At 36.6% G+C, this 27,899-nt stretch overlaps 1 protein-coding gene and 1 long non-coding RNA gene across 5 annotated transcripts; both read left to right on the top strand.

Annotated features, from left to right (window-relative positions):
• Positions 1 to 486: 486 nt before the first annotated feature.
• LOC103032170 (polymerase delta-interacting protein 2) lies at positions 487 to 27,899 on the top strand. Of its 4 annotated transcripts, none has more exons than XM_007233545.4 (11): positions 487 to 696; positions 3,992 to 4,073; positions 4,720 to 4,817; positions 6,504 to 6,603; positions 6,743 to 6,818; positions 7,726 to 7,833; positions 7,934 to 8,070; positions 8,833 to 8,859; positions 9,067 to 9,192; positions 10,432 to 10,511; positions 19,348 to 19,907. In XM_007233545.4, exons 1-11 carry the CDS (start codon positions 515 to 517, stop codon positions 19,457 to 19,459), a joined length of 1,128 nt encoding a protein of 375 aa, XP_007233607.3. In that variant the 5' UTR covers positions 487 to 514; the 3' UTR covers positions 19,460 to 19,907. The 4 variants fall into 4 exon arrangements, with proteins under 4 accessions (XP_007233607.3, XP_007233605.3, XP_007233604.3 ...); XM_007233543.4 differs by lacking the exon at positions 19,348 to 19,907 and adding an exon at positions 14,304 to 18,438 and having other exon boundaries at positions 3,998 to 4,073; XM_007233542.4 differs by lacking the exon at positions 19,348 to 19,907 and adding an exon at positions 14,304 to 18,438.
• Positions 19,972 to 22,590, top strand: LOC125783068 (uncharacterized). Its single transcript, XR_007425853.1, has 2 exons — positions 19,972 to 21,998; positions 22,205 to 22,590. It is a non-coding gene; the product is annotated as an uncharacterized LOC125783068 (long non-coding RNA).

Below are 27,899 nucleotides of genomic sequence, written 5' to 3'. Positions count from 1 at the left end.
TAATTTTTTATGTTATGTTTATTTTAAATGTGTATATTAATTTCCTTATGATTTCTAATCTAAATGTTTTCAATACCTTTAAAATTGTAAATAATCGGCTGCATTGTAAATTACTACCTAATTCCTATGTGTGCCTTAATTGTTTTGGTGTCTTTGAGGTCTGAAAGCTCGGCATCGTTTTTTGTTATTTCAGTCATTTCTCATTTTCGCCAAATAAAAGCTCTAAATGACAAAATTTTATTTGGAATTTGGGGGAAATTATGTTCGTAGTTTATAGAATAAAACAACAATGTTCATTTTACTCAAACATAAACCTATAAATAGCAAAATCAGAGAAACTAATTCAGAAACTGAAGTGTTTTTTTAAGCTGTATAATATTCCAGTGAATCAGAACCGAGAGTCCAAAGCTCAGGAGTCGAATCAGGTTTCTCAAATGAATCAAATGTGCAGAATCGACTCTTTTTGTAGGAGTCGGCACACAGAGCTAGCCTAACTGAACCGGTCTGTGGAAAGATGGCGGCGTGTGTGATACGCAGGGGGCTGCTGTCCGCCGTTAATAAGTACAGTAAACCCAGCTCGCTGCGGGCGCTGAGCGCGGAGCTGAGCCGCGGGGCGGAGGCGGGCCGGCGACGGGGTGTGCCGTGCTGTGTGTGCGGGGGAGCGGGTCTCCAGCAGCAGCGCTTCATGTCCTCCCGGTAAGAAGCGGTTCACAGCTTATCTCTGCGGAGCTAACGAGGCTAAAGCTAGTTAGCATAGCTAAGCTTTATTTACACTATTAATCAGTTCATAAATCACACGTTTACCTGCCTAATATCACTATTGACACTGTTAATAACCTGTAATCATATATAACCGAGCTGCCAGGCTTTCTAACACAGTGTTAGCTGTGCAGGCTGAGCTGTGCAGGCTGAGCTGCTGGATGGCAGGCTGTTGTGTAACCGCTTAAATTGCGCAGCTTGCTGGATTCAGCCATGCAAGGTCAGCTACTCCCCCAGCTCTACAGCTAAAGCCTTATTCTTCAACAGTTTCCACCTTAAAAAACTGCGGCGAGGAGTTATTTCCTCCTTAAAACTATGGTGAGAAATTGTTTCCACCTTAAAACTATGGTGAGAAATTGTTTCCACCTTAAAACTATGGTGAGAAATTGTTTCCACCTTAAAACGTGGGTTAGGAATTATTTCCACCTTAAAACTATAGAGAAATATTAGTTTCACTTTAAACTATGGTGAGTAATTATTTCCACATTAAAACTATTGGAGAGATATTAGTTTCACTTTAAACTATGGTGAGTAATTATTTCCACCTTAAAACTATTGGAGAGGAATTATTTCCACCTTAAAAATGTGGAGCGGAATTAGTGCCAAATAGAAAAGCAAACACTACCCTAGAAAAATACGGAGCCCCTAAGGTGACATCATGTTAAAACAAATATTGCAAGGACAAGACTAAGTAATGTGTGGGAATGAGATCTTAATGCATTGACACAGTTTATTAATGTGTGGGAACAAGATCCTAATGTGATCCTAATGTGTGGGAACGAGATAATTATGTCATAGCCACATAATAATAAAGTTTGCTTTTCAGTAAATGAGAGTGCCCATTAAGAATATTACAAGAATGTTAAGGTGTGGTTACCACAACTTATTAATGCGTGGGAACAATATCCTGATGAGTGGGAACAAGATCCTAATGCATTGCCACAACTTATTAATGTGTGGGTACGAGATCCTATTGCATGGAAACGAGATAATTAAGTCGTAGCCAGAGAATAATAAAGTTTGCTTTTCTGTAAATTAATGTTCATGAAGAATATTGCATGAATATTAAGGTGTAGGAACAAGATCCTAATTTGTTGCCTCAACTAATTAATGCATGGGAACAAGATCCTAATGTGTGTGAATGAGATGCTCATCCTAATAATCCTTATGTAAGCACATAAGTAACTTATTTTCATGTCAAGACCACACCTTTTTTTTATTATGATGTCAATTTAGGGGCTCCGTAGAAAAATGCATTGCTTTTCCACACTCTTAACGTGCAAAATATGTGCCAAAAAAATTGCAAAACCACTATTACATTATATTTAACTGCAATTGATCTCTTTATTTAAAAAAAACAAAATACACAGTAATCTACATTTTCAAACATTTTCAACTAAATGCTGAGCTTAAAATGCAATCAGTTGAACTGTATTGTATTCCTCTGTCACAATGCACAGGATTACATTTCGTACAGGCTAAGATTTCGCAAAGACTGGAGATCTTGTTGGATCGTTATTTGCAAGACTGCAACTAATAATTAGTAATAATAGTAATATTAAACACGGTTGATTTTATCTGAGCGCAGGACGAGAAAAAGACTGACTTAAACCTTCAATCCTAACCACCTTACACTGAACGATCGAGATGATGCGACCGCAACTCAACTCTAGCAAGACTTTCAAGATTTTAGCAGGAAATCTAGGGAATTTAAAGTAGCGTGGCCAGTGTCGGCCAATTGTAGTAGGGAATGTGTCTTTGCAGTGTTGGTGTGTTTGTCTGGTATGGCACCAAAATAGCCGACCACACACAGCATCAAGCCACCCTCCCACCCACACACTGCATTATTTCATACCTGGCTTATCCAGCATTACTGCTGAGCACAGATCACATCTGCTCTTCTGTGAATGACCACATGGACATTTATATAACCAGACAACTGCACAGTACAGGTTTAGGTTTAGTACAGGCAAATTTACCCATATTTTCACCCTGTCAAATATGAGCATATCATATCCACCATGTCATATACCTGCCTAATATAATTTATTTTACCACAGTATTCAATACACAGATTAAGAGTGGGACAAAATATCCATATTGCAGTATGGCTTATTGTTTTTGTTTGTAATGCATTATTGAAACATTAAAGCTCTAAACTCCCTATGACTTTATTGTGTGATGGTTAGAGAGCTTTGCTGTTTATTGAAGCTCCATCATTCAATATAATCTGCTTTAATGAAAAAAAATACATAATCATTTTAATGTATAGAATAAGCTAAATTGCAAACATTTTAAAAAATAAACGTTTGTGCAGAAAGTTAATAGATATATAATGACAGTGTTCGTGCCATATGTGCTTTGAACTGCGATTGAGCACAATTTAAACGTGTTGTGTATGTATTGTCTACTTGAGGTCCATTTTATGTTTGTGTGGTTTAATGTTCGACAGTTATCATTAATTTTAATAAAAACGAAATGTTTTTTTTTTCTATGATATACATGCTAAAATAAGGAAAGAACAGTAACGCTAATAAACAGGTCTGTGGGAAGATAAAGACTCCCTTCCCTGTTTATGTCTTGCCTTTGAAACCTTATTTACCCCAAAATATTGAAAATATGGACTAAACCAGCCTGCCTGGTGTTTGTAAAAATTCCTAGAAAATCATATTAGAATTTGATCTTTACGTGGCGGATGTGAATCCTTCGGATTAGGGTCTTAAAACATCACAAATAATCATGATCAGAGTTCTTAGAAACCAAAACAGAGCCTGGTTTAAGCCTCTAGGACATGATAACGGTAAATAACATGACTGTAGATTAAACAAATACGTATTTAGAATCTTTAATAAAAAAGGATACATGTCACGCCATGTTTTTCTCATAAGAAACAAGTGCTGCATTTAGATTTGCTGATGTTGGCATGGCAGTGTGTTGTTGTGATTATGGTTGTTATGATTACATGTGTTTTCTAATACCCTTGGGTTGTGTTTTGTTTATATGTTGTGATCTTGTTGTCCTATATGTCTGTTATTTATCCCTTATTTGTGTGTTTGTTTGTTTTTCCCCTCCTCTATATGTCTGTGTGTGTGTCCTGTTTACTGTATGTATGTGTGTTGTTTTCTATGTCTGCATGTGTTTGTATTTGTGTTTCTTTCTTTTCTATGATTTGTGTGGGTGTGGGTCTGTGCTTTTATATGCGTCTGTCCTGCGTGTGTCCTGTTTTGGTCAGTAACAGGCCTGAAGGGAAGGTGCTGGAGACAGTTGGAGTGTTTGAAGCCCCAAAACAACACGGCAAATATGAGACAGGACAGGTATGAGGTTATCAGTGTTATCAAGTTACCAACTACAGTATAACTGTCTAGTAATAGTGCTGAAGTAGCTTGCTATTGTAAAGCGTAATGAGAAGCTCTTAATAGGATGAAAATTCAATTTTATGAATTTATAACCATAATATTTGTCCTGGGGGAGTTTTTATCAGCCAGTCAGAACTTAAAAAATGTTAATGAGATGTGGAAAGAGAACCAAAAAGCCTAAGTTAGTCCTTTTTAACTAGTTTCTTAATTGAATTATTTTCTGACTGTGGATAAAAAGGTTAGTATATGCAAATCATTGTGAGCATCCAGTATACCAAACTGATTAATGTTGATGAAGAGCACCTTTATTTCTATAGATTGTTTAACCTCTATGATAATATTTAAATTATAGTGCAAAATGAAAAGTGAAATCTGTTTATACTGGTCCTATTTATAAAAGATAACTATTTTAAGATCCTGTCACATGGGCTTGGTTTTGCTTTTGAACCTCCCACTTTTTCACTGCATTTGATTTTTCGTTTATTTTGTGAGTAAACATATTTATGAATAGCTGGGGTCATTTTATTGTCCTATTAAATGTTGTAATAGTTGTACAAAGTTTTCTGTTTGTGAATTTGTATGCATTTGTATTTGTTTGTCTCAGTTGTTTCTGCATAGCGTGTTTGGCTACAGAGGTATAGTGCTGTTCCCCTGGCATGCTCGTCTCTATGACCGTGATGTCACCCCTCCATCATCCGACAGGTGAGGAAACTCTTCTACATCTGTTCTTATTAAAGCAACATATACTGGTTCAATAACATCTGTGTATGTCGTCGGTTTAACAAAAATCGATATACAATGCACCATGTCTATAGACGGTTTTCCATATGCCAATTTACCCTAGGCTGGATTTATATCTGGTTTACCATATGCCTTGTCTATAGCCAGTATACTATAAGCCATGTCTGTATTCGGTTTATCTTACATCGATTTAGAAAAAGCCAGGTCTATAGACTAGAGGTGTGCTATATCATATCGTGCTTGATAATATCGCCAACATTTTTGAATATCGTGAACGATATTATACCCTGAAATATCGAGCCAAATCACCCACCCCTAATTATCACATCAGGGTACTACTTTTTTGCTGTTTTCAGCAAAAGAAAAAATCACACTGTTCTCATTTGCCATTATATATCTACTAGAGACAGATTATATCAGTCCAGTATTATTTATTTTACTTTAATCTTGGATATATGGAGACATTTGGAGTGTATTATTATTAGTATCTGTTATATATATTATTAGTATTCTGTTACAAATCTGATTAAAAAAAAAAGTAATATCTCAGTTAGGGGTGTGCCATATCATATAGTATGCAATAATATGATGTAATTTTCATTTTATTTTGTTTTTTTACAGTAGTATATTTTTTTCATATTGCCATAAGTATCATTATCGCAAAAATACTGTGAAATATTGTGATATTATTGTAGGGCCATATCATCCCTACTATAGATGGTGTAACATATGCCAGTTTACCATATGCCAGGTATGTAGCCTTTCTGCCATACAACAGATCTGTACTCGGTTTACCAAAATTCGATTTGCAATATGCTGGATTGGTATGGCCATACGTTTGCCATACGCCAGTTTACCAAAGGCCTGGTCTATAGCTGGTCTACTATGCACTGGCTCTGTAGTCAGTTTACCCAATGTCTGTTTACAATTCCATGGCTCCATAGCCGTTTCACCACATACCTGGTGTATAGTCGGTTTATAAAAAAAGCGTTGCTTTACAGTGTGCCCTGTCTATAGTTGGTTTACCATATGCCAGGTCTATAGCTGGTCTACTATACTCCAGGTCTGTAGTTGGTCTACTATACTCCAGGTCTGTAGTTGGTTTACCATACATAGATTTACAAAGAGCTGTGTCTATAGACAGCGTACCACATGCTGGTTTATCATGTTCCCGGTCTATTGCCGGTTTATCAAACGTCAGGCCGGGTCTACAGCCAGTCTACTGTATGCTGGGTCTATAGTCTATAGTTTATCAAACTTATGATATGTGGGTCTATAGCCGGTCTATTATACGCTGATCTGTAGTCTATAGTTTACAGAACGTTGATTTACAATATGCCGGGTCTATAGTCCATTTACCAAATGTTGATTTAAAATACGTTTATAGCTGTTTTACTATATGCTGGGTCTTCAGCCAGTTTACCAGAAGTTGGTGTACAATATGCCATGTCTATTGCTGTTTTACCATATGCCAAGACTATAACCAGTCTACTATATGCCAGGTCTGTAATAGATTTACCATACATGGATTTACAAAGCACTGGCTCTATAGGCAATGTATTAAAAGCCAGTTTACCGTATGCTAAGTATGTATTTGGTGGATTTGTATTTTGTTTTGTGACAGTTCTTTACTCATTTTTTGAGTAGTAAGCCAGAGCCCCCTGGTGCACACGGGTCAAAGGAGGTGAAAGGAAAAACACACACATACTACCAAGTCCTCATTGACACCAGAGACTGCCCACACATAGTAAGTACACACAATGTACAGGGGTTTCTATTATTTTTCTGATTTTATTATAATTTTTCATTTGATACCATTCAAATATTTAGAGTGAAAGGTTTCTATTAAACTCATTCACTAAACTTTCAATCTTTTTGATTGGCAGTCTCAGAGATCACAAACAGAGGCCGTTACATTTTTGGCCAATCACGACGACAGCAGAGCCCTGTACGCCATTCCAGGTGAGCCTCTTCACCGTTACTGTGTTCTGTCTTGGGGCAGCATGTCCGTGTGTTCCTGGTCTAATAAAGCACTAGGTGCCCTTGATACTGAGTAGCCTTTCTTGGTATGTGTCTCTAGTAGTGATGCATCAAAATATACATTTTTGCCCAAAACTGAACAAAATTAAACATTTGCCCAAAGGAATGTTGTGTGAACTTTTCTTTTCAGGTTTTCATTTATTTTCGATATGTATTATTCTGCATTATTCTCGAATGTATTTTGCCTAAAGAAAAAGCAATTACAGAACTGGAAAATAAAACTATTTCTTGGACACCAATTTTACAATCCCAGCAGAGAGTAATTAGTCGATATAATCTAAAATGCTGATTATAAAAATGTGTCTACTCTAAATGTTAATTTTTAAATAATCATTATTTTGCAGCACTACACAAATTACTGGGACACTCACACAGTTTACACTCAACTTGGCTGGTGTCTCCAAAATTAACCAAACACAACAGATTACACTATTCCTCACTAAATATCAGCACTTACCACATTTAAAGGGCAAAGTTCTGGACATTTCAATGGCATTTAAATCATTTGTTCAGCTGTTTATATCTATTTAAAGCAAGTACAGAGATTAGAATAATTACCAGATTTGTTGACTACCAAAATAATCATTAGTTGCAGCTCTACTGAGCTATGCTATTCTAGTCACACATTTATCACAGCAGTTCAGTTTTAATCTCACATTTACTTCAGCAGTGCCATTCTAATTGTTTAAAGTAAAGTATAAATTTCTTTCCACTTTGTTGCCTATTCCCTGAAAGTATTTACATTTAAGCTGGACAGTGCATAGTCAATGACCAATGACCTGTGAACACTTCATGTTGGGCCTGATCTCCATCTTTTTGTCTTTTGTAGGTCTGGATTATGTGAGCCATGAAGATATTCTGCCATATAATTCTATAGACCAGGTGCCCATTCAGCATGAGCTGTTCGAGAGGTTCCTCATGTTTAATCCATCTAAAGGTATTTAAAATGCTCCGGAATTCTTAGGTTTTTAAGAGTTTTTCTCAGAAAACCACAGAGCAATTCATCAATACATGTATGTATCTGTGTTCTCTTCCAGTGCCACCGTTTGTACCGAGAGATACGTTGCGGGCGTGGCAGGAGAAAAACCATCCATGGTTAGAGTTGTCTGACGTTCACCGTGAGACAACAGAGAACATTAGAGTGACTGTCATCCCCTTCTACATGGGCATGAGGGTAAGTCTGCAGTAGTACTAGTGGAAGGTGTGGTAGAATAATGGTGAATGTTGTAGTGAAACACGTAATAGTAAAATACATGTAATACAGAAATTTTCACATGAAGTATTTATCGCAATATTTTCTCACTCAGTAGTGGCTGAAAAAAATGCTGTTTATGCACTATCCTATATGTTCTGTCAATGAAATATGACACAAAGCTTCCCAGAACAGGAAAAAATAATAAAAAAAATACAATAGCAAAATACACAACATGCATTTTGCCTAGAACCTTAGGACTGAACAATATGGCCATAAAATGATATCACAATATTTCAGTGTATTTTTACAATACAATACTGATATTACTGGCGATATGACAAAACATTGATTTAAAAAAAATGATCATTTCAAAACACTACTGCTACAAAATGATGAATATTTAAAATTTCATTTGGTGCTAATATTGCATGCAATATTGTATGATACACTCTCTCGTAGATTTAGAGCAAATGGTGAATTAGAACAGTGTGAATTTTCTTTTTGCTACAAACAGCAAACAAGTTGTATCATAATTGCCCACCTGCCCTAAAATAACATCACCATATTTCAGTATATTTTTGCGATAGGGATATTCAAAAATGTCATATGAAAAATGTTATGGCATACGATATGGCAGATCCCGGCACTATATCACTTAAAATGTCATTGGTGTTGAATCATCATTTATGAATTAATTTTTTTAGAAAAGAAGACTAATTTTCTCATTTTTTAATCCCACAGGAAGCACAGAATTCACATGTCTACTGGGTAAGTAAAAAGGTTAAACACTAAGCTTAGTCTAGACTCTTAACATGTTTTTTTCTGGTAATATCTTGCAAAACATTTTCCATTTTTAGAGCCTGTCAAAGTATTTGTCCATAACATTCATTTATTTTGTGACAGTCACGTGGTTAATGCATAGTTTTCCCATTCCAGAGGGGATAGAAAAATGATTGAAATTGTTTTGTGCATCAGTGGCGCTACTGCATCCGTCTGGAGAATATGGGGAACGAGGTGGTGCAGCTGAGAGAGAGACACTGGAGGATCTTCAGCCTGTCAGGAACCTTGGAGACGGTTCGAGGTCGGGGGGTAGTAGGCAGAGTGAGTAGCTGGGTCCATCAGTATTTGATCTGTTTTATACATACTGTATTTTTTACACTATAAGGCGCACTTAAATTTTCCCAAAAATGGGCAGTGCACCTTATGTATGAATTCTACCAGTCAGGTTGTAAGTAGCACTAAAGCCACTTCACTGAAGTACAGTGTTATACAGGAGTTTCAGTAGTTTCTCCAGCTCAGAGAATACTTGAGCAGTATTGGCATTAGCTGAAAACCTGGGAAACATGGCAACATCCCTGTTCCTTACTAGTGTCACATAATGCACCTTATAATTCGGTGCACCTTACGTATGAAAATAGATCAGAAAATAGACGTTTATTGATAGTTACCTCATAATATGGTGCGCCTTGTAGTCTGTGAAGATTTTTTATTTTAATCAACCTCATTGTAATCTATAGGTCTATAGGTCTATAAATCCACAATCCGACATTTTTACCTTCCCTTGCATGTTTAAAAGGTGCTTGTTCTGTCTGTGTGTGCTCACAAAAGAGCAGTCTGCTCTTCTCCGATGGGCTGGGCGCAACACAGCGGCTGTATTCATTTGGATTAAGTTGAGCTCTGTTGAACTCCCATCACCGGACAGCAAGGCTGTGCTCAATGCAGTGCATCCCATAATTCACCATTAGGGTTATATATATATATATATATAAGTGATGAGGCTAATGCTTGTGTTTTCATTACTCGAGATTAAGACCTTCCAGTTTACACTTAAAGCAGAGAATTTCTTATGCGATATTTGGGATGTTTATATTTAATCTATATTTGCTATTCATAGGGCCTTTTTTTCATTTTACCCAGGGATGTGTTTTTACAGAAGCTTAAAAAAAAAAAAGATAGCTTTACAGAATGTACAGAATTAATTTTGCTGACTGGAAAGGTTCTTTACCTTTTACCCAGTAACCTTTTCCCTCAAAGGAGAACACAAGCAAGCTATGCTCTCTCTGAACTACCTTTCCCTGTCAGGTTATCATAGAACACGGCCTCCGGGAACTGTGCTGTCAGCATGCCCCACCTTAACAGTCAACAGTGTGGAAATCTGAATGATTTAACAACAACAGAGTTTATTAAAACACTATCAAATGTAATAAGCAAAGAAATTATTAACAAAAGAATTTTGATTGCTATATAGAATATAACAGTCTCGAATTTATGTATTTTGTTGTTCCTCGAGCTTTGTAAAACAGCCTGTGTCATAAATTTCTGTGTTTGTGTGTTTGACAGGAGCCAGTTTTGTCCAAAGAGCAGCCAGCGTTCCAGTACAGCAGCCATGTCTCCCTGCAGGCCCCCAGCGGACACATGTGGTGAGTGTCTCACACCTGTTACACACACCTGTGAGTGTTGATATCCAAAATACAGGCTGAACAAACACAGGCTGGGAATGAGGCCTGTCGTGATTACGATATTCACAGTATAGATTTAGTGGTTAATATTTTTTCTCACTTTGGTATTGGCCTTTGTGTTTGTTGCCAAGGATACTCTTAATGATTAAACGTTATCAACTATTTAAAATAATTTAATTGGTATAATTATACTGGGTTCGTATGGTCATGAAAAACTTGGAAAAGTCGTGGAGTTGAAAAATGGCCATTTCTAAACCTGGATACATTTTGGAAAAAGAAAAATAACCCAAAAAGTTTTAAAAAGGTCATGGAAATTAAAAAAAAAAAGAAAATATATTTTTTGGGTAAATTAATCACATCTTATTGCATTAGCTAACTCTCTAAGTGGGTCCTATTCAGACTGGAGTTTCAGCTTCAACGATAACTGTAAATTCACACAGCAAAAAGTAAAATGATGATTTAATACTGTCTGGCTCCATTCAGACACATATATAAGGCAGATTTCTGCAAAATATGCAGAAATGTCTTTTGAATGACATTTCGAAATGTTCAAAATTAATGTTAGTTGAGAAATAGGCCTACTATAACCAGTTTTACATGGATTTTTAGTTTCTTGTTTCTTTCCATGTCTGTACTGAAAATTGCCTGCAATCGCAAATGGACAAACCTTAAAAAAGTAATGTACTGAAAATGTATTGGTTGAAAAGAGTACCCTGATTATAATATAATAGCATAATAATGCAGAGGCATAGTATAATTAAATATAAATATATTATAATTGTTTATAAATACAGAAAACATGAGAAAAGTAAGCAGACAGGACAGTGCAGTACCGACATGGTACAATCTAAAAAGTGTGTTGTGAAGATGAGGTGCAGAGAGATGTAACATACTGTAACATATAGCACATACATGTTTTAGTTTTGCAGTTTACAGTGCTATGCAAAAAAACTATTGCTATTTGGTCATATTAGGAATCAACAAACTATAAGTTCGCACACCCATCCAAATCATTGAACTCTATCATCGTTCCAGTCACTTCCACAGGTGTATAAAATCAAGCAGCAGCTAGTCATGCATACTGCTTCTACAAACATACAAACTTACAAAAGTCCAGTCATGAAATTTCACTACTCACTACTAAATATTCCACAGCCAACTGTCAGTGATATTATAACACAGTGGAAGAGACTGATAACGACAGCGACTCTGTGCTCTGTCAGTGTAAAATAACAGTTCACCAACTTTCTGCAGAGTCACTACTGTAATCACTACACACCTCCAAACTTCAAGTACCTTTAGAGTAGATCAACAACAGTAGAGTGTAAAAAAGAGACTCATGGAATGGAGAGTTTCCATGACCAAGCAGCTCCATTCAAGCCTCACATCACCAAATGCAATAAAATACAGTTGAGCAGATAATTTTGGCAATATAGGGAATATCTGCCTGTTCAGCCTGCAGCAATAACTTTTCCTAATTACGTTATTCACATTATTCTGGCAAACATACTTTTGAGTGCTTGTTTTTTTTTTTTTTATTAAAGCTGCTGCACTGTGTAACTTTGGTGAAGCTGTGCAACACTGTGTAACCCAAGTCATATTAGTGTAAAATCCTTTTTTTTTTTTTTTTTTTTGGGAATGTATTGGCCAGATCTAGTCATGTTCATATACAGAGCGAGACGTACTGAGGCAGCCACTCGAGTGGAAGTGCAGTTTGTGCAGCCAGGGCTTTGCAGGCTTTTGTTACAGGTCACTAGACCAACCAGACATTCTTTGTGCATTACGTAGTGTGTGTGTGTTTGCAGTGTGTACTGCATACAGTGCATGGTCGGGGTTGTGCATATGTCAAGTGTGTTGGTCTGTTGTCTCTGATTGCATGTGTGCTTTTGTGAAATACATGGCATTGTGGTTGATAGGGATCTTTGTTAGTATGTGTGTTTCTTTGATCTCTAATGTGTGAATGTGTACAGTATTTCTTTGTTACTATATAAAGTGGATTTTAATATAGTATATGGAGACACAGTTTGTCCAGTCCCTGTAGAACAGTACTGCTGATAGTATAGTTCTCTCTGGAGCAGATAAACATGAAACAGTTGGCATCACACCTAATGCCGGGCATGTGATTAGATTGGTTTAAGCACCCCAGTATTGAGCTGTGGAGCAGTGGGACTTTATCTGGAATGATGGTGCTCCATCCAGTACTTTTGGGATGAGTTTATGAATTATGGCCCCCTGACCACAACAGTGCTCTGACCAGGAAGTGCAATCAAAACCTAACAGCAGTATTTCCAAATCTATTTCACAAAATATTGTTTATTTATATTTTATTTAATATGTGCTTTTTACTAAGAACATATTATTTTATTGTTCATTTTTTCACATTGTGTTAAAACACTTTTTTAGTTGTTGTTTTATAATAATTTATACAATACAATAGTATATGAATAATACTTTCTTTGGTCATCCTTCATATCTGGAGATATAATACACTGGTTAGTTAAGATCCCGCACATCTCACTTAAGTATTTAGATACTCCTAAAAGTATTTATTACTTGTGTCAGGTCTCAAGGACTTTGCCCGTTTATTTAATGAATCTTCTGGACAAAACAGGGTTTTTGAAATGCAATAGATAATGAGAAATAAAGGAAAATCAAAGTTTAAGCAAAAAGCAGTACATTTCCGTCTGTTAAGATACATAGTCGGCCCTCGTGAAGCTCTCGCGTAGTATCTCAGGTAGTCCACACAATACTGATTGAATGTACAATTTTCCTATCAAGAGTCCTTGTAGCCTCTTGCCCAAAGTAAGACACTGCACATATGAAGTTTTACCCAGGGAGAGATCATAAGCTAAAACTGTGTAACTATACCTAGCGCATCTCAGATTTTTAAGGAAAACACTGCTTGATAAAACACAGTGGATCAACACCAGCAGATGACATGTCTCTCCAAACCATCACTGATTGGTGGAAACTTCACTCTAGACCTCAAGCTGTTTGGACTGTGTGTCTCTCCACTCTTCCTCCAGAACCCTTGATTTCCAAATAAAATGCAGAATGTACTGATGATCAGTGATGGTTTGGAGAGACATGTCATCTGCTGGTGTTGATCCACTGTGTTTTATTATCAAGTTTAAAGTCAGTGCAGTTTTGTTTTCCCACAAAATCCTACAGCACTTCATGCTTCCTTCTGCTGACAACTTATGTGGAGATGCAGATTTCATTTTCCAGCAGGACTTGGCACACGGCCCACGGCCCACACTGCCAAAAGTACCAATTGGTTTTGTATAATATTCAAATTTTCAGAGACACTGATGTTTGGTTTTTCATTGCCTTTAAGTCATAATCATCAACAATAAAAGAAATAAATGCCTAAAATAGATCACTCTGTGTTCAATACATCTATATAATATAACTTTCTCTTAAATTTTGAGCTGACATACCGAAATAAAGTAACTTTTCAATGATATTCCCATTTTTTTTAGATGCTCTAGTGTATATATATATATATATATATATATATATATATATATATATATATATATATATATATATATATATATATATATATATATTTATTTATTTATTTATTTATTTGGATCAAGACTAACACAGTATTACTATAGCTATTAATAATTACAACATGTGTAGTAACATTCAATCTCTTATGCATGAATGGTAGTGTGAGTAGTAGGGGCCGGTAGGGGCCAGGGCACTGGGTCTCTGACGTCTGCTTGTGTCTCTGCCCCCCTGCAGGGGCTCCTACAGGCTTGAGAGGCCCAACGGCACATTCTTCGACGTGCGCATCCCTCCCTTCTCTCTTGAGAGCAAGAAGGACGATACTCCCAACGGCTTCCTGCCCGGCCCCTTCACCTCACTTGCCTAAGAGCCCAGAGCCCTGCCCCGGCCTGCCCCCTGCCAGCCCACCTCAACCCCAGTCACACCCAGCCTGGTCCTTCCCCAGTGTCTTCAAGCTTACCTGTTTCAGCAGCTTCCCCTGTACTTTAATCATGCAGTAATTCAGCTACACCAGAGACACTTTCTTCCATTCTTCTCCTGCAACCAAGTTTCATTAATGCTCCCCTCTCTCTCTCTTTCCCAGACCCCACCCCACCCCCACCTGTCTGACTCTCTTTCTCTACCGTGATCCTTATTTAGCGCTTGCTTTTCTCTGTTTTATTCCTTTCATCACTTAAAGACCTTTTTTACCCTCATTGCTGTCCAAAAGTCAAGCACTTAAATGTCCCATTTTACTCTGTTTCTACCCAATTAATGCTGTCTATTAACCTCCAATCTACCTCTCTAATCAATCCCTGTCAGATCCACTCATTTTATCACACCGAAGAAGAGAATAAATTATTAAATCATTAACTAGAATAAAGTTAAGATCTTTAAAATAAGTGAACTGTCCACCTGTCCTACTCAGGTGCACAAAAAACTGTTGTCCACCAACAGTTATTGTAGATATTGGTTCAAAGTCTGGTCTAGTTTTCTGTTGGTGAAGATCAGAAAATTATTTTTGCACATAAACCAGTTGATAAAATGATCTTACCTGCTGATATCCAACCATCTGCATCTCACTGCTATCGAAAGGCACACTTGCTCACCTTCCTGCCCTGCCTCTAAACCCATACATCACCCAGTGCCCCTTCCAAACTACCCCTCACATTTTTTTTTTATCCTTTTTTAAATTTGAGCTGAGGGTGGAGTCAGCTTAAATCAGGGGGTTTAGTTACGCTTTAAATGGCAGAGTGATGCCGCTTATCTCTTAATAAAAGAGATAAAAAACAGCAAATTTAAACTTATGCTAGATATAGATTCTAGCAGTTTTTGCCTTAATGATGTTTTTGCTGTTGAAGGGCTAAATAGCTAATCAAACACGAACTGGAATTAGTTTTGACTAAATTAACAGCGTAATTCTTGTTTAAGGAATAGCACCATAAAGAAATCGGGTTCATCTTATTTATCACTTGCTTCAGATATATTCAGCCTAGATTCATTTGAATAGATTATGCTAGGCTAATGATGCTAACAAACAAGGACAATGCACATTGATCAACATTTTTAGTTTCTACATCAATGTGAATGTGCCAGTTAGCTAAAAAGCTCATTTTTTTTCTTTTCTCTAGGCATTCATAAAATATGCACAGTAATCAGTGATTACAGATTTGGTTTGCTTTCATCTCGGTAAATACCAAAATCAAAATATAATTTATGGACCTTTTAATGAAATATTGAGACTAAAATTAGAACTAAAACATCTGGATTTAAGTATTGGGACACCTGCTGATTCTCTTTTTTCCTTATATATAAATAAGTATTAAAAAGAGTTTGATCCTACTTTTGTTGGAGTAACTGCCTCTACTGTCCAGGGAAGACTTTGTACTAGCTTTCTACTTTTTGAAGCATTTCTGTGAGGATTTTATTGCAAACAGCAGCTAGAAAGTTCGTTTTATTTTATTTTTTTTTATTATTTGAGAGTGGTGACCTCTAAGTCTGTGGTTGATTAGCACTTTTAGCCCAGCATTTCCTGTTCTAAAATAAGGAAGCAAATGATTGATGCAAAACCAAGACATTTTTGATATCTCGAGTAAGTGTGTTTATGAACACTTGAACCACCAAATACAGAGCCTTATTGCTTATTGTAAAGGAAGCATATAATGTGTTTGTGTGTTTGTAAAGGTGTGTTTGTCTGATTTATTTAGCACTTTCAGAAGTATACTACAGGTCAAAAGGTTTAGAGCATCCCTATGTCTTAGTAATGACTTTATTACTACAGTTATTTACCTGTCAGACCTCCTCTAATTCTTCTCTTCACTGCTGAAACTGAGACTTACTTCAATTATGTTAAGCCAAGCTGAAGCATAAAGCTGTTGCCATGTAGGTCAGCCAGACGTGACTCTTCCTGTATCAGTTTTCCTCAGTTTCCCAGAGTCTTTCGAAGGTGTAGGGAACAGTCCTCACGCTCTCTGGCTTCACCAGAGAGTGGTAATTTCTCTAAAGAAAATACTTATAATTTAATAATTACAGATAATTTAGTAATAATTTAGTGTTTTTGTATTTTTTTTCTAGTTATTATGATGAAAGTGTGAATGTGCCAGCACTTCTTTACTACAGACAAAGGCTTTGGAAATTCTCATTATTTTGCATCCATTTGTAAAGCTCAGTTTATTTATATTTCTACTTTTTTTGTCTTCCATTTAGCTTTACTGGATTTTGTAGCATTTCAGCTTATTGAATAGCCCTGAAGAGCTTAAATGGCAAAAAAAATAACTTGAAAGATTGGGGTTGGGGGTGTTCTAAAACTTTTGACAGGTTGTGTACTTTGGTTAGGAATGTTTCAGTCCAAACAGTGCAGAACATATGAAGGCTTAAGGATTGATTGTGTGGCATCAGTCAGTCATTATATTATTTTAATTTAATCCTGTAGTATTATTTATTTTTAATAATTTATTTTGACTAAAGCTGTGAAGCTAATCTGTATGAGGACACTAATAATGGATTTGGTGACACTGATACTGGTGAGCAGAGGCAACCCTGGCTCTTATTCACCTGTTAAGAGACAACAAGGGTAAAAAATACTAATGATTAATAACAGTTATCTGAATTATAGCAGGAGCTGTGTTTTCTGCACAGCAGTGATACAGTTTATTGCTAGCAGCAGCACTAGACTGTAGAATATTGTTCTGCAGACTTACCATAGTCATTCAATTATGCAGAACAAGTCAAATATTTGTTTTATCTATCATTATTATTATTTAAAAGGGATTGTTAAAAATTCAGTTCAATATGCAGCTCAGTAAAAAAAATAAGAGAGCACTTCAGTTTCTGAATCAGTTTATCTGATTTTGCTATTCATAGGTTTATGTTTGAGGAAAATTAATGTTGTTTTATTCTATAAACTGCAGACAACATTTCTCCCAAATTCCAAATAAACATATTGTAATTTAGAGCATTTATTTGCAGAAAATGAGAAATGGCTGAAATGACAAAAAATGCATATCTTTCAGACCTCAAATAATGCAAAGAAAACAATCCTGGTTTTTAATCAGTTTTCATGCATCTTGGCATGTTCTCCTCCACCTGTCTTGCACACTGCTTTTGGATAACTTTATGCCACTCCTGGTGCAAAAATTCAAGCAGTTCAGCTTAGTTTGATGGCTTGTGATCATCCATCTTTCTCTTGATTACATTCCAGAGGTTTTAAATTCGGTAAAATCAAAGAAACTCATCATTTTTAAGTGATCTCTTATTTTCCCAGAGCTGTATGTATTTTAGTTTAAGTTCAGTATGGCAGCTTTGATTATCTGCTGAAGTACAGAGACAGTAGACGCTGTATTGATCTGTGTCACAGTTTATATTGTGAACACTACTTTTACTGCTGCTTATATATATATATATATATATATATATATATATATATATATATATATATATATATATATATATATATATATATATATTTGTTAGTTGTTTTTTTGGTAACACTTTAAAATAAGGGTACATTATTAACAGTACTTATGACAATGTTGCAACTGATTATAAAATAACAGTACTGCTGGTTATTACATTATTATTATTAATTAAAATGTAATAATGTGTAATTACTTAAGTGTCAGTTAATAATTAGTTGAAACATTATTTTTTTAAACATTTAACAGTGTTGTAAATAAGGTTTATTGATGTACTCAGATTTTAAAGTGTACTCTTTCTCTGTATATTGTGTAATTTGATCATACGTATGTGTGTGGGTTTTGGTGTTCTGTTGGTTTGTGGGAGTTTGAGGAGTAAAGGACTCTTTTAAAGCAGTGTAATGATGGGTAAGAATGGTTGAATGTGACATTGACAATTGACTCTGTTAATCTGGCAGGTACACAATAAAATGTAATATGTTTGAAACTTTTGACTTGTATAAATATGCACACACATCAATCTGCTCTATTTTTTGGCAAAAAATACGTTTTTAATGTTATTTTTTTTTGTAAATGCCGTTAAACAAACACGAGTGAATGGCAACTATGTATATATTAAAAGTGTTGCTTTTACATTTAGCAATAGCACAAAATATATAAATGAAAATTATAGAAATAAATGAAGAGCAAATATTTTATTACCACAAATAAAGGTTCAATTTGTAAGTATTTTTATTGCAGCAAATCTCTTTTTATTACAAAGATCCATAATACTCTTAAACCCCTAATTCAGTGCACCTGTACATCTGTAGTATAGGTTTACACTTTAAATGAATACTGAAGTCATTCAGGCTATATAGGAACACACAAGGAATCGTATAGTAACTTAAAAATTACGATTTCTGTAGCTGGCAACTCTGATGAGAGCCAGTTTCATCATCAGTGTTTTTGATGGTCTTAGCGACTGCGCTTGAGGATACTTTTAAAGTTCATGAAATGGTTTGGAATTAACTGACCTTCATTTCTTCTTTACTTATTTGACTAGTTCTTGCCATAATCTGGATTAAAAGATTACACAAATAGAGCTATTCACTGTATACCAACTCTATCTCTTCACTACATTACAACTGATGCTCTCAAACACATTAAAAGACAAGAAATTCAAGTAGTTAACTCTTGACGTTTAACTGAAAGCCTGAATTCAGGTGACTCTACCTCATGAAGCTGACTGAGAAAATTCAGCCAAGATGTGCTAAACTAAAGTCATCTAAACAAGAGATGCTACTTTAAAGAATCTAAAATTTTTAACATTTTGGCGACTGTATACAATTTAACCAGTTTTCCGCTTCCTTTGCGGCTGCTGATTTGGTTGTTTCCGCCTTCTGTAGGGGGACGTTCACCTGCCAGAGGGCCAACAGCAGCATGTTTGACGTGGCTATTCCCTCCTTCTCCCTGGACAGCCACGGGCACAGGGACAGCCCTTACTCCTTCCTCTTCTGAAGCAGAACCTAGAGCACCTTACGCACAATTTACCTGTAACACACACCAGCACAGGCTGTATTACCTAACCTCAGTTCTCCTTAAATCCTACACCCGTGGATCCGATCGCCAGTTCGAATCCTGTTCATGCAGCTTGCCTTCAGCTACTGGAGCCCTGAGAAAGCACAATTGGCCTTGCTCTCTATGAGCTGATGTATCAAAACCGAGTCGCTGCGCTTTCCTCCGAGTGCGCTGTGATGCTACGCGGCAGTGATGCATCAGCAGCAGATCGAAAAGAGGCAGAGTCTGATTTCACATGTATCGGAGGAGGCGTGCGCTAGTCTTTACCCTCCTGGTGTTGGGGCATCACTAGTGATTGGGGATGTCCTAATAAGGGTTGGGTAATTGGCCTTGTAAATTGGGGAGAAAAATGGAAAAATTTGAAATAAAATTATTTTTAACAATCCTACACCCTTCTGTTTAATCTTTATCAGCCACATGTGTCTTTGTCATGTGTCTTTGTCATTACACACACACTGTATTGCCAAAAGTATTCTGCTTTGGGTTTGGTGATATGAGGTTTGGATGGAGCTGCTAAGCCATAAAAACTCTCAATTCCATGAGTCTCTCTACTCTACTGTTCTTGATCTAATCTGAATCTACATGAAGTTTGGAGGTGTGTAGTGATGAACTCTGAATCTACATGAAGTTTGGTGGTGTGTAGTGATGAACTCTGAAGCTACATGAAGTTTGGAGGTGTGTAGTGATGAACTCTGAAGCTACATGAAGTTTGGAGGTGTGTAGTGATGAACTAATCTGAAGCTACATGAAGTTTGGAGGTGAACTCTGTGCACTATGCTCCTCAGCATCCGCTGACCCCGCTCTGTTATTTTACACTGACAGAGTCGGTGTCATTCCCAGTCTATTCCACTGTTTTATAATATCACTGACAGTTGGCTGTGGAATATTTAGTAGTGAGTAGTGAAATTTCACGACTGGACTTTTTGTTGCACAGGTGCTGCATCCTATCACTGTACCACAGTGCTGGAGTTCACTGAGCTCCTGAGAGCTGAGACACATTCTTTCAATGTTTGTAGAAGCAGTCTGCATGACTAGGTTATTGATTTTATACACCTGTGTACATGAAAATGATCATAAACCTCTGTGTTTAATATGTTGGATGGGTGAGCAAACACTTCTGGCAATATAGTGTAGCATCCTATCAGCATAGGGCCGATAAAGATTTCGATAAAGAAGCCAAAGTATACCTTGAGTCCTTGAAAGCCTTTATGTGTAGCTGCTGTCTCACTTGCCTTTATCCTTTTGCCTTATAAACTGTGTTTACTTTTTTTTTTTGTTGTTAAACTAAACTGCTTGGCCAAAATAAAAGTTTACACACTCTAATGTTTAGTTGGAGCTCCTTTAGCTTTGATTGCAGCACACATTTACTGTGGCATTGTTTCAATAAGCTTCTGCAATGTCACAAGATTTATTTCAATCCAGTGTTGCATTAGAGTCTAAACACTGCACAAAGTCTTCCCCAGCACATCCCCAAGATTCTCAATGAGGTTAAGGTCTGGACTCTGTGGTGAACTCTCTCAATCCATGTGTGAAAATGATGATCTCATGCTCCCCGAATCACTCTTTCACAATTCCAGCCCCATGAATCCTGATATTGTTATTCTGGTATATGGCCGTGCCATCAGAAAAATCCATTGATGAAATAACCTGGTCTGTATTCAGTATATTCAGGTAGTCAGCTGACTTCATTCTTTCAGCACATACTGTTGCTGAACCTAAACCTGCAGACCAACTGCAGCTTCAACCCCACATCATTTAAATTCAAGTGGTGACTTAGTTTTTTTGGCCAGGCAGTGTACTTTTGTCTTTTTAACCCATCTTAGCCCAAAAAGATCTCCTTCAGAACTTGAACTGTGACCCCTACACCCCTAGTTACGAATCATTGCACGCTCTTTTGAGCTAGTTATTGTATGCTACAATTCAGTGTAGTTATGTAATAGATAATATATGCAATTTTTTTTAATATTCTACTTAAAAGAAACAGCAAGGGAAAATGTACAGGGATTAGGTCCATTTTATTAAACTCTGTATAGTTTTAAGTGTTTTATTTTATAATGAGTGCAGTTTTATGAGTAGAGAGTAACCCAGTTGTTGACCAATGCTAAAATGAACTTTGCTAAATGCAGTTTAAGCACAATAATTGTAAAAATGTGGCAAAATGTGCATGAGCTTTGCATTCTGTGTTGCTGCTGTTACAAAAAACTTTTTTTATCTTGTATTTAGACATTTTTAAGCTTTCCAATTTGAGGTAGTATCTAATTTCATACATTTACATTTACATGTACATTTACATTACATTACATTACATTTGGCAGACGCTTTTGTCCAAAGCGACTTACAATAGTGAAGTACAAAAGTAATAGAAGTTAAAGGTAAAAACATCTTTAGATAGGGCCTAAAGGAGGTCAAAGGGAGATTGTGGGATAAAGTGAAGGAGGGGAAGAAAGAAATGAGGTTAGAAGTAGTTAGTATGTTAGAGGTGTTAAGAGAGTAAGTGCTCTTTGAAGAGCTCTGTCTTCAGGAGTTTATTAAAGATAGTGAGAGATTCTCCTGATCTGGTAGTGGAAGGTAGTTAGTTAGAGGTGTTAGGAGAGTAAGTGCTCTTTGAAGAGCTCTGTCTTCAGGAGTTTATTAAAGATAGTGAGAGATTCTCCTGATCTGGTAGTGGAAGGTAGTTAGTTAGAGGTGTTAGGAGAGTAAGTGCTCTTTGAAGAGCTCTGTCTTCAGGAGTTTCTACAGTTTCTACATACAGTAATGTCAGAAATGTGAAGTGTTAAAATTGAAAGACTGTGTATTCTGTTACTTTGCCCTGTTCTTTTCCTTCTAATTTGACTCTTAATATAGATCTAATGTACTTATTTAGTAGTGGAACAGGGAAGATTAAACACGATTTAATACAGTGTTGTAAAGGTTATGTGGGTCCACATTAACAGGTATTTTATTACTGAAAGTAATAAACTTGTTTTTTTAATTATCTGTGCCTAATTTCTTTAGTACTTGTTCCTGTAAAAAGTATAGTAAAACATTAAACGTAAAATGTTTTATTTAAAGGTAAAATTTCCTTGAATACCTTTTGTATGTTAGTGTGTCTTTTTTTTTTCTTTGTCATTTGCTAACAATTTGTTGCTAACACACACAGGACGTTAATTATTTTCTCATTTCTGTAAATGCGTGCACAATGGCTTATTGTATTTACTTAAGAAATCTGAGCTAGTCACATTTTTGACTTACCAAAACACATCTAGATCTTAACTTGTTTCAAACACAGTGGGCCCTATTTTATTGATCTATGGGCAAGCCATCAGTCAGGCACAGTGCAGCTTAATTTAAGGTGTGTTAGTGTGTCTTTGCTATCGTAACGACTGGAAAAGTACACCTTGCACGGCTCAAAACATGCAAAAGTCAAACTAATCCTCTTAATTGATTATGGGTGTTTTTTGAGAAAAAACACCCATAATGTTTTTTTGTGAAATAGCATTGAGCATGTCACTTGCCTCACATTCCTTTTAAGAGTCAGGTGCACTCAGACTTTTGAGGTTTGCTATTTTAATTGCCTACCAATTTGTCTTATATAATATTCAAATTTTCTGAGACACTGATTTTTGGGTTGTCATTGGCTGTAAGCCATAATCATCAAAAATAAAACAAATAAGTAGTAGATAACTAGTAGTTCTTTTCATTAACAAGGGTGGTTGTGGTGCAACGGTGGTTGTAAGAGACTGAGTTTCAGTTCCTGGTCTACGTGACTGAATGCTGCTCTACACCAATAAGAGTCCCTGGGCAAGACTCCTAACCTACATTCTGTAATATGAATGACCTTGTTGGTCACTTTGGATAAGAGCATCAATTAAATACTGTAAATGAAAGTAGTTGTTCTATTCTGTGGCATCTAAAAGAAGTGCAAGGAAGCCAAACTGACTTATTCTGAGGGGAATAGAAGCCCTGACCACCCATCTGCACCTGTCTATGTTGAGTTAAAATTTAATGTGGTTCATTTATCATTCAACAAATCACACTGTACCACACTTTTTTCAGATTTTTTTATATAGTCCTTTTTACAACATAAATTTTCACAAAGCAGCCTTACAGAGACAAATCTGGTCCACGCCTCTTATGAGCAGCACCACAGAGATGCCAATTATTGTGGCAACACAGTGGCAATAAAAAACTCCCTTACATTAAGAGGAAGAAACCTACAGAGAGATAATGTGAGCTATAGCTAATGTAACAGTACGGAGAGATAATGTGAGCTATAGCTAATGTAACAGTACGGAGAGATAATGTGAGCTATAGCTAATGTAACAGTACAGAGAGGTAGTGTGAGCTATAGCTAATGTAACAGTACAGAGAGATAATGTGAGCTATAGCTAATGTAACAGTACAGAGAGATAATGTGAGCTATAGCTAATGTAACAGTACAGAGAGATAATGTGAGCTATAGCTAATGTAACAGTACAGAGACATAATGTGAGCTATAGCTAATGTAACAGTACAGAGAGATAATGTGAGCTATAGCTAATGTAACAGTACAGAGAGATAATGTGAGCTATAGCTAATGTAACAGTACAGAGAGATAATGTGAGCTATAGCTAATGTAACAGTACAGAGAGATAATGTGAGCTATAGCTAATGTAACAGTACAGAGACATAATGTGAGCTATAGCTAATGTAACAGTACAGAGAGATAATGTGAGCTATAGCTAATGTAACAGTACAGAGAGATAATGTGAGCTATAGCTAATGTAACAGTACAGAGAGAATGTGAGCTATAGCTAATGTAACAGTACAGAGAGATAATGTGAGCTATAGCTAATGTAACAGTACAGAGAGATAATGTGAGCTATAGCTAATGTAACAGTACAGAGAGATAATGTGAGCTATAGCTAATGTAACAGTACAGAGAGATAATGTGAGCTATAGCTAATGTAACAGTACAGAGAGATAATGTGAGCTATAGCTAATGTAACAGTACAGAGAGATAATGTGAGCTATAGCTAATGTAACAGTACAGAGAGGTAGTGTGAGCTATAGCTAATGTAACAGTACAGAGAGATAATGTGAGCTATAGCTAATGTAACAGTACAGAGAGGTAGTGTGAGCTATAGCTAATGTAACAGTACAGAGAGATAATGTGAGCTATAGCTAATGTAACAGTACAGAGAGAATGTGAGCTATAGCTAATGTAACAGTACAGAGAGATAATGTGAGCTATAGCTAATGTAACAGTACAGAGAGATAATGTGAGCTATAGCTAATGTAACAGTACAGAGAGATAATGTGAGCTATAGCTAATGTAACCATACAGAGAGATAATGTGAGCTATAGCTAATGTAACAGTACAGAGAATTAATGTGAGCTATAGCTAATGTAACAGTGCAGAGAGATAATGTGAGCTATAGCTAATGTAACAGTGCAGAGAGATAATGTGAGCTATAGCTAATGTAACAGTACAGAGATATAATGTGAGCTATAGCTAATGTAACAGTACAGAGAGATAATGTGAGCTATAGCTAATGTAACAGTACAGAGAGATAATGTGAGCTATAGCTAATGTAACAGTACAGAGAGGTAACGTGAGCTATAGCTAATGTAACAGTACAGAGAGATAACGTGAGCTCTTGCTAATGTAACAGTACAGAGAGATAACGTGAGCTATAGCTAATGTAACAGTACAGAGAGATAACGTGAGCTATAGCTAATGTAACAGTACAGAGAGATAACGTGAGCTATAGCTAATATAACAGTACAGAGAGATAACGTGAGCTATAGCTAATGTAACAGTACCGAGAGATAATGTGAGCTATAGCTAATGTAACAGTACAGAGAGATAATGTGAGCTATAGCTAATGTAACAGTACAGAGAGATAATGTGAGCTATAGCTAATGTAACAGTACAGAGAGATAATATGAGCTATAGCTAATGTAACAGTACAGAGAATTAATGTGAGCTATAGCTAATGTAACAGTACCGAGAGATAATGTGAGCTATAGCTAATGTAACAGTACAGAGAGATAATGTGAGCTATAGCTAATGTAACAGTACAGAGAGATAATGTGAGCTATAGCTAATGTAACAGTACAGAGAGATAATGTGAGCTATAGCTAATGTAACAGTACAGAGAGATAATGTGAGCTATAGCTAATGTAACAGTACAGAGAGATAATGTGAGCTATAGCTAATGTAACAGTACAGAGAGATAATGTGAGCTATAGCTAATGTAACAGTACAGAGAGATAATGTGAGCTATAGCTAATGTAACAGTACAGAGAGATAATGTGAGCTATAGCTAATGTAACAGTACAGAGAATTAATGTGAGCTATAGCTAATGTAACAGTACAGAGAGATAATGTGAGCTATAGCTAATGTAACAGTACAGAGAGATAATGTGAGCTATAGCTAATGTAACAGTACAGAGAGATAATGTGAGCTATAGCTAATGTAACAGTACAGAGAGATAATGTGAGCTATAGCTAATGTAACAGTACAGAGAATTAATGTGAGCTATAGCTAATGTAACAGTAACGAGAGATTATGTGAGCTATAGCTAATGTAACAGTACAGAGAGATAATGTGAGCTATAGTTAATGTAGCAGGTACTAATTTATGAATGTAAAAATGCGATGGGCACATAATAGAGGGATATGAATAATGTAGAAACTGGTACTAATCTATCAATGTGAAAAGGTGATGAGCACATATTTGATAATGAAGAGCTATGTCTCATATAGAAACAGATTCTGAGATTCTGCTTTTGTTACACAGGGGGACGTTCCGGATCGAGAGGACCGACGGTTCCCACTTTGACGTTCGTATTCCTCCTTTCTCCCTGGAGAGCAACAAAGATGACAAGTCTCCCCCTGCTGGATACAACTGGTAGAGAATCCCAGACCTTCTGAACGAACTCGGCCGGGCTGGAGTTTCCTGAGCTGATCAGTACATCAGCTTCACTTACCTGTATCACCTGAACTCTTATACACGAAGCACAAACCTGACCTGAACTCAGGTGGTCGTCAATAAGAAGAAGGATATAGGACTGAATGCAACATCAGAGATACTAATATAAACCTGTGCTTCTGTTGGGCCTGACTGGCTCGTGCTGTCCATCACTTCAAATACTGTATTATTCAGTCTAATACGTAGGTTTCACTTTCTGCCAGCTCAGACGTTAACTGCTTCATCATGTTGAGAAAATAAATCACTGCTGTTAAATTGATCATTTTAACAGATGTTTGACTGACTAATGTCAGATAATTGGTTGGTAGCCACATGGCTAGAGCGAGTCCTGGGATATGAATAAAGCTGCCGCTCTATGGTGCCACAGATTTGTGGCATTTTTTAACAGTCTGTAATCCTATCTCTATAACATTTGACCTCATTCACCAACACTGTCCCAAGATCTGTCTAAGGGCATTTTCACACCAGAATTATTTGGTCTGGTTAAAATGGAGTTGTTTGGTTCATTTGTACCATTAGTGCGGTTCGATTGAGCAGGTGTGAATCAAAACAACCGGACCGAAACCTACTAGAGGAGGTGGTCTCGGCCCGGTCCCAAACGAACTCTGGAGCGGTTTGCTTGTGGTGGGAACAAGATCTGGTCTTAATCTGTCCCAGTTATCAAATATACTTCTTTAATTGAAGCTGAAGTGCCGATACGGTGCAGTTTAATGTGATGTAATAGTCATGTTATTTACCGCCAATTACAACACCTATTAACAAATGCTGTCTCTGCTGCTCCATGCTGTTTACATGCGCAGTCTGTGCTGCGTTCACTGCTTGTAGCACTACGTGTACATCTGTGCTGCACTTCCCATTAAAAATACTGTTTTTAAAAGCACAGCAGCAAATTTTCAGCATTCTGTGTTAAAGCAGCATAAAATTGCACAGATATACAGATATTCGTGCTGAAACACAGAATCTTCTCACTATATTTACTTTCTCGCTCCTGTGCCGAGCAGCTCTGACCAATCAGAGGAGACAATGTGCTCGTGTGGTTTATTGGTGAAGCATTTTGGTGCGTTTAGGTTTGTGCCTGTGCCAAACCAAACCAAACAGAGGGAGAAATGCTCCACATAAACAAACCCATCAACTGATTCGTATCATAGAAACCAATTACAGGTGTGAAAATGCCCTTTTTTTATATTGCAGGATTATTCTGCAGCTCTGCTCTTAGAACGCTTGCTCCCATTGTCTTCCTTAATTGAACTAATTCCTAAAAGAAAAACTGTAAGGTAGTTTTAACACGAAATGTCTTACTAAGTAAGAATGTAATGTAAGATCAAGTAAATAAACTTTTTTTTAACCCCTTAATATGATTTTAAATTGCCCATACAATGGAAAACTGACTCATGTTTTTAAATAAAGGAGTTTGAATTAGTAAA

The sequence above is a fragment of the Astyanax mexicanus genome, chromosome 1, assembly GCF_023375975.1.
Source record: "Astyanax mexicanus isolate ESR-SI-001 chromosome 1, AstMex3_surface, whole genome shotgun sequence".
NCBI lineage: Eukaryota > Metazoa > Chordata > Actinopteri > Characiformes > Acestrorhamphidae > Astyanax > Astyanax mexicanus.
Note: the sequence above shows the minus strand (reverse complement) of the source record. Positions and strands in the feature narration are given on the sequence as shown.